The 7,955-nt window shown below is 36.5% G+C and overlaps 1 protein-coding gene across 1 annotated transcript; it reads left to right on the forward strand.

Moving 5' to 3' along the window:
- The first annotated feature begins 4,745 nt into the window (after positions 1 to 4,745).
- Positions 4,746 to 5,587, forward strand: LOC145133267 (calcium-binding protein CML42-like). Its single transcript, XM_079068204.1, has one exon. It carries the CDS (start codon positions 4,805 to 4,807, stop codon positions 5,399 to 5,401), a length of 597 nt encoding a protein of 198 aa, XP_078924330.1. The 5' UTR covers positions 4,746 to 4,804; the 3' UTR covers positions 5,402 to 5,587.
- Positions 5,588 to 7,955: the final 2,368 nt, after the last annotated feature.

Consider the following 7,955-nt stretch of genomic DNA (forward strand, 5'->3'; position numbering starts at 1 on the left):
TCATGCATGTTTATGTTTTGTGTCAGACTTCGGTCCGATGTCGGGCAAGCCCGATGCAACAGTTATATGTTATATGTTTATGCTCTTGTTATGTTCAGTTTATTCCGGACTTCAGTCCGATGCCGGGCGGGGCCCGATGCAGTGGGCAGGGCCCAAATTATGCCGGACTTCGGTCCGATGCCGGGCGGGGCCCAAATTATGCCGGACTTCAGTACGATGTCGGGCGGGGCCCGATGTAGTGGGCAAGGCCCAATATCTGTTATATGTGTTATTGTATGGTATGTGGTAGTTTGGGGAGCTCACTAAGCTTCGTGCTTACAGTTTTCAGTTTTGGTTTCAGGTACTTCCACTAGCAAAGGGAAGGGCTCAGGATGATCGCATGACACACACCACAGTCTTCAGCATGGGAGTTTTACTCTGATATTTTGTTATGAGATTTTTATATGGAACAGTTTTTATGACACATTATGATACATGACTCACGATTTTATTTATGATCTTGGATGGTTTATGATTTAATTAATGATTGAAAAATAAAATTTTTTGGCCGTATTTTGGGATGTTACAATAAAGTTGTAAACTTTATCCATCTAAACATGATATTGATTCATATTTGATGGTTGGAGACTTGGACTTAATGGATTAAGTTGAAAAAGATGTGCTTTTAGTCCCTTTGAGACTTAAAGACTAGATCTTGTTTGTTGGGACCATTCTTATGGATAAAGTTGGAAACTTTATCCATTATGAAGCTATTAGGAACCATAAATATTTGATCTTGGTCCGTCTATACCTTCCATGCAAGAGTTATGATGTCTTAAAGGATTAATAAGTTAGGGTTTTGGCTTTTGGACCTTTTCTAGCCATGCAAAGTCGTAAAGGTGGAAACTTTATGATTTAAGTCGATGTTTTGAGTCTAGATCTGAGCTCTGGACAAAAGGTCTTATGTGATAAAGTACTTAATTGAGAAATAAGATCAAGTCGCGTATGATGGGCGTACGAGGAGTACGCTGGGTGTACGTATCTACCATGGACTTTGTCTTTGTTGACTTTTGTTGACCGTTGACTTTTGACCAGGTTTCATTTTAGTTCAAACTTGAGGATTTTGGACTGTTAATTAAGGTTTTACTTGGTTTTGGTGATTAGCGGATTCACGGGAGGACGCAGTGCAGAAAGGGAAATGTGTCTTGGTTTTTCGGGTTTCTTCATTTCAAGTGAGTTTTGGCTCATTGTACCCGTAGGTCGAAGGCACCAATAGCGGTCCACTAGTTTTGGTTATCTTTTAGTAGTGGGATGTCATAAGGCTATATATAGACATGAAGGATACACTGAGGACTCTTGATCTTGACTTTCTTGCCTATTCCGTGTTAGGTTGTGGCTCTAGAGTAGGATCACCTATCCGGGTGTCTATCTCACCTCTGAGTATATACGGTTATATATTCCTTGGATTGTTGGTATTTAGTATGTTGATATGTAGTAGTGATTTGTATCTTGGTATATAGGATGTTGCTATGTTGTAGTGATCTGTAGATCTGTATGTCTACGTGTACTTGCTGGTCATCATCTAGAGGAGTAGCCTAGGGAGTGTATGTACTCATGTAGGATAGCTTGAGAACTCTTGATCTATGCTTTCTTGCATGTTCCTTGTTTGGTTATCGCTCTAGAGTAGGATCATCTGTTCGGGTGGGTATCTCACCCCTGGTTACTTATGGTTACGCATTTCATAGAGGTTAGCTAGTAGCAGGACAGTATGTTGTGAGAGGAGTAGTAGGGGTAATGAGTTGTATGATTGATGTTTTTCTGTATTATGTGCATACTTGATCTTTGATTGTTTATATGTCGACAAATGGTGGTAGTGGGTTGAGATGGTTTTGCTTTGTGCTGTAGGCCAAGATACCCAGTGTGAGCCGGCTATAATCCGTAGGCACGAAGGCTCAGGAAGAGCAGTTAGGCTGGGGGTAAGCCAACAAACCCTAGGTATTCTAGCCTGATGGCTGCTTGGACCCTTTGCATGTTGGTATTCCAGTCTGAGGACTGATTCAGCCTGGGCATTCCAATCCAATGATTATGGGCCGTTATGCATGCTTGTATGTTTATCCTATTGGGTATTTTGGGGGTTTCTACTAAGAGTTGTGCTTACCCAATTTTTTATTGTTTCAGGTATTGGTCGTCATGGGAAGGCAAAGGCATGATTGTACACATTCATCAGCAACAATGAAGATTTTGCGCTTTAATATTACTCTGATTTTCAATAAATTTATTTGAAATAAACGGGTTTCTTCATAATGGATTTATAATTGGGAAGCTTTACTTTAATAAAATGAAAATTTTTGGTTGCGAAAATGGGATGTTACACCATTACTCTTTTTACTTTGTTCTCTTTGTAAACATTTAAAATGTATAAAACTTTTCGATTAAACTCTTTACTTTTTTCTTTAAAACTCTTAAAGTATATAAAATACTTCATTAATATCTCTACTCTTTTCTTCCTTATAACACTTAAATAGACTCAGTTTTTTGAAGCTAGAATTTTTGAGGAATTAAAACTGTTATTCCAAATAAATAAAATAATGATTAAAATAATTGCATAAATTTAAATAATTGAAAATATAACAAATGATAAAAAATAACCATATTAGATTGTGTTATTAATGAATAATTAAAATATAATAGAATTTTAGTGTCTAGCGAATATTTTGTAGAGAATTGCCAAATGTGACAAGTTGGTGAAAATTGGTGTTTAACTTTAGATTTTCTCGATTAAGTGACCAGGACTAAATTTGTATAGTTTATTATGGAGAAGGACCATAAGTGATTTATTATAAATTTTTAGAGAGTTTGTGAGTTATTTTGAAAAGATATAAGGAGGAGGAACGAAAAGTGCCGGTTTCCCAAAATCGTGTTGACATGCCACATTCATTAGGGCGACACGTCGCGCCTTCAACACAGATCAACATTTTAGAGTTGTAACCAACCTCTTATTCTCATCTATCTATCCTCTTTTTCCCCTAACAATTTCAATCTTTTTTCCCCACTAAAAACGATTTTTCTCTTTCAATCTCATGAAAACTTGAAGCTTGAAGTTGCTAAATGAAGACTTGCTCATATCCTCCCATCTACTTTCATGGAAGGCAACTTTCTCCCACTTTTCCTACAAATTTGTGTTACAGTTTATGTGAAATTGAAAATCTGAATGCATATCCCATTACGATGTTCATATGAGTTTTAGGTTGTAAGAGCATCCACAATGGCGAGTTCAATGAGAGAGTTGAAAGAAATAGCAAGTCTAAGTGTCATTCAATGGATAAAACTCTATCAATATGAGATGCCACATTGGCATTTAATGAATTTGGAGTTTAATGGTCATTGAACTCTTCAATGGAAAAAATGAAAGTTTTTAATTCTTAAATATATATATTATATATTACCATTAGTAATATTCTTTTGAACTTTGTAGAATTTAATACATTGTAGGAAAAAAATTAGAGTAGAATGGATTGTAGAAAGATGATGTGTCAATCCATTGAACTCTATGAAGTTCAATGCATTATGGATGCCCTAATTTTAACCCTAAATCCATCTCCAAACTCCAATTTGTAGGAGGAAATAGGGTTTATGTTGGAGATCTGGATACCCCTTGGATCGTGTGAACACTTTCCGAACTGATATTTCTACCCTATGTCTGGGTTGCAAGAAATTCAATCTAGGATAATCCAAGAAGACACTTACGAATCTAGGCATAGAAATCGTAAGCAAAATGCTAGAAGGATTCTATGTTCTTCTGAAGAAGAAGAGAGCTAATGATATTCGTTTGTAGTTCCCTTCTCAAAGAGAAGATTCGTTTATTTATAATAAACGAGATTAGGGTTTCTCTTAGGGTTGGCCGTCATGGGTTGCTTTGCCCCTTGGACCCCAGCCAGGGGCTCTGCCCCTTGGACCCCACTAGGGGCGCTACCCCTAGACCCTGCCAAAGGGGCATTGCCCCTTTGGAAACCCCAGACCCATGGGCGCTACCCCTAGACCCTGCCAAAGGGGCATTGCCCCTTTGGAAACCCCAGACCCAGGGGCGCTGCCCCCGGACCCCCGACTTGTCGTCGAACCGGTTTCTATTTTGATCTTATACATGCGTGCACTCCGCATAACCCCCGTACATATATTAGAGTACAAATTATGAAGCCCCTTAGCTCACATGTTAATTCCAATTACATAAAATGATATGATGACACTAAAATCACCAACACAAATAGTTATGAGATTTGTGAGTTTAGGTAATGTTTAGTATGTTTTCAAAACCTAGATCTTTAAATCCGAATTTCCATGTTCCTTGTATTGTGAGATTTGTGAGATATAATACCACACCAAGTAACATATGGAGTTTATGTGGCATTTATATGGACATGAAATATGCCACATCGCCTAATATTTTGTTAGTTATTACCTGGTAAGCACTTAACAAATATAGGAAAGCATGAAATAACTAAAATGCCCCTCGTGTGTGGGATACATGAGGGTGGTTAACGGATCCAACGAAATAGTAACAAAGACAGGGACGAAATGTGTTACACCAGCAATAGAGACCAATTTTGACAAAAATGAAAAACTAGGACTAAAACTTTAGAATTGTGCCAATCTGTAGGGACCATTTCTATAATTTAGTCTTGATTGAATAAAATATTACCACGTCCTTGGACTCTCCTGCTTTATAGCTTCTCTCTTCATTCCATCTATACTTAGAAACTTAACGATTCATACACCTCCAATTCGATTTGATAATCAGTTTTTTTTTTTTTTTTCCGGCAGAGCAGCCATGGGATCACCTACGACCACCGAAGAGGCTGATACAAAGAGCCTCATTAAATCCTCTTCCTCCGTCTCCAACTCCTTCCGCCTCCGTTCTCCCTCCCTCAACTCCGTACGCCTCCGCCGTATCTTCGATTTATTTGATACAGATCACGACTCCTTCATCTCCGTTGACGAACTCAACCGCGCTTTGGTAGTCGTCGGCCTTGAAACCAACGTCTCGGAACTCGATTCTGTCATTAAATCCTACATTCAGCCCGGCAACGAAGGTCTCACCTTCGACGACTTCCAGGCGTTGCACAAGTCCCTTGGCGACCTCTTCTTTGAGGACGGTGGTGGTGGAGAGGAGGAGGATGCCGGAAACGAGGATCGTAGCAAGCAGGAAGAGACAGATCTGACGGAGGCATTCAAAGTGTTTGATGAGGACGGAGATGGATTCATATCGGCCAAGGAGTTGCAGGTGGTTCTGGAAAAACTAGGGTTTGCGGAGGCGAGTGAGATGGGGAGGGTGGAGATGATGATATCGTCGGTTGATCGGAATGCTGATGGAGTGGTCGACTTCTCGGAATTTAAGGACATGATGAAGAATATGTCCCTTAAATAGGTAACTCTTCTTCATTCATTTTTCAGTTTTACTGTTATTAGTTTTTTTTCCCAATTAATTGTTTTTTTGTAAATTTTTCTTCACCCGATTGTTTATTATTTGTAATTTTATTTTAATTATGACGTCAATCTTGTAACCTTGTTTGTTGAAGAAATAAAATGTTATTGCAATTACTTGGAGATGGAATATGTTTGTGCATTGGTATTGAAGCCTTATCTGTTGTATTGTATTTGGCTAAAACTAGAGTCATTGTGAGGGTAAGAGTGGTAACCTTTTGTCTCACGTACATATTTGGATATGGGCTTATTCTGGATATCTTGTCTATGCAACAAAAGATGGTAATATCCTCATTGTTAGACTAGAGTTTTCCAAGATGGTAAATATCCTCGTTGTTAGACTAGAGTATGGAAAACATAAACGAAATCAATGAAGCAATAAGACAAGGACAATATCTTTTAAGGACAATAGACCCCACTATTTTTGTTGTTCGTTGAAAGGCTAAGACCCTTCCAAAACCTCCTCAAACCTAGAGAATGTAAGCAACCATCCCACAATCTCTTCTCGTGAACATAAAGTGATGCATGTTTGGAAGATCCGAAAGACAGATTAACCAGAAAATCAAGCCAAATAACATATTTATAGTACCCAAATTCCAAGTGTTGCAACTCTTGACGAAAAGTTGCAATTGGGTATATAACAAAAACCAAAAATAAAACTCCTAAACCTAGCCACCTTTTAAAATTCCGACCAATTTTTTTTTAAACAATGGAATGGAGTTTAAGCTAATAAACTCAATAAAATTTACTTCACCAGTCTGTGGGACTAGTTGCGAAAGCAAGACAACAATTTTTAAAAAAAATAATATGATAAAAATTGTACTTGCACCAACAATGATTGTGAAAATAACACTAAAATATCTAGAATCAACAAGGGAAAAAATTGTCACTAAATTCCTAATAGACAAATCTTGTTTGTCGAAATTTTTTGTCTTGTTTGCAACATAGCGATAGACTTGTCAAAAATTAGTGACGATTAGGCTGGTGGGAGTGGCTTCGGCATTGGGATTGGCAACTTCAACGAACACCGGACCGAGGCCTCGACATGCCAAGCTCGGCTCGGCAACTCGGTGGTGTTTAACCAATGAGAGACAAGCATTAATACCTATTTTTCCTTTTTTTTTTAACCATTTACTCAATTTCATTTTTTCAAAAAATACCATCTTTTCAAAAAAAAAAATACCCAATTTCAAAAATATATTGGTTTTTTTCTTCAAAATTTCAAATTTTAAACCCTCAATCTTCAACTATAAATATCATTATCCTTATTTATTCTTCATCCCATTCAAATCTTCTTAATTCAATTCTCCTAAATTTCTTATTTTCCATATTCTTCAAAACTTCATCGCTAATGTCTCATGTGGTTCGTGTTTGGTCCTTTGAAAAAGAGATGCTACTGACTCGTTCATGAGTTGATGTAACAGAAAACTCAATCCAAATTAACCTCCCTACGACAACTTTTTGGATGAGAGTCACCGAAAAATACAACCGCCAAACCCTTGTACCTCGACGTAAAGAAGAAATCTACTCCATATGGAGGCAAGCAAACGCACTTGCAACTCAGTTTAACAATGTGGTTTGTAGGGTGATGCATGAAGCTGAAAATTGTGAAAATGAAAATACTTTGCTAGAGAATGCTCTTGAGGTTTACCATGTTGAAGCTAACAAACATTTCCCTCTTGTTGACTTTTGACAAATTGTAAGGCAGTCCCCAAAATTTGCTCAAATTTAAACTCGTTGTCTTTTAATTTAATTTTTATTTCAAGTGTGTTATGTTTTCTAAGTGTAAGTGTGTATTGGTTTAATTTCAAGTGTGTTATGTTTTATAAGTGTAAGTGTGTGATTTTCTTTCAAGTTAATGAAATATAATTTTTTTTATTAAAATAATATATTTATATTAATTTCTTTATGTAAAATAAATATTAAAAAAAATTAACATGGCAAGCGCGACAACATGCGCCATGTAATAGACAAGTTTTTGTTGTAGTGTGACAAATCTGATGTGATGCCTACGTGGACCGTGATAAGTGTGACATCACTCCCTGCAGCCTTATAGTAACCTGTATTTGTTGTTGGTGAGTCATATACATGGCAAAAATCATTATTTACGATGAAAACTGTACAAATATTACAAATATCAACCAATAATTCTTCGACAAAAGTACATTCCTAACCCACAACTAATAATCATTTTTCTTTCTTTCTTTCTTTTTTTTTCATTTTTGGTATAGTTTTGCGTCGAAACATGTATGTAGGTATTGTATGTGTGTGTGTGTGTATATATATATATATATATATATATATATATATATATATGTATGTATGTAGGTATTGTATGTGTGTGTGTGTGTATATATATATATATATGTATGTATGTATGTATGTATGTATGTATGTATGTGTATATATATATATATATATATATATATATATATATATATACATATATGTATGTATGTATGTATGTATGTATGTATGTATGTATGTATGTATATACA

This window comes from Lactuca virosa, chromosome 8 (assembly GCF_052849685.1).
Source record: "Lactuca virosa cultivar CGN04683 chromosome 8, Lactuca_virosa_CGN04683_v6, whole genome shotgun sequence".
In the NCBI taxonomy this organism is placed as follows: domain Eukaryota; kingdom Viridiplantae; phylum Streptophyta; class Magnoliopsida; order Asterales; family Asteraceae; genus Lactuca; species Lactuca virosa.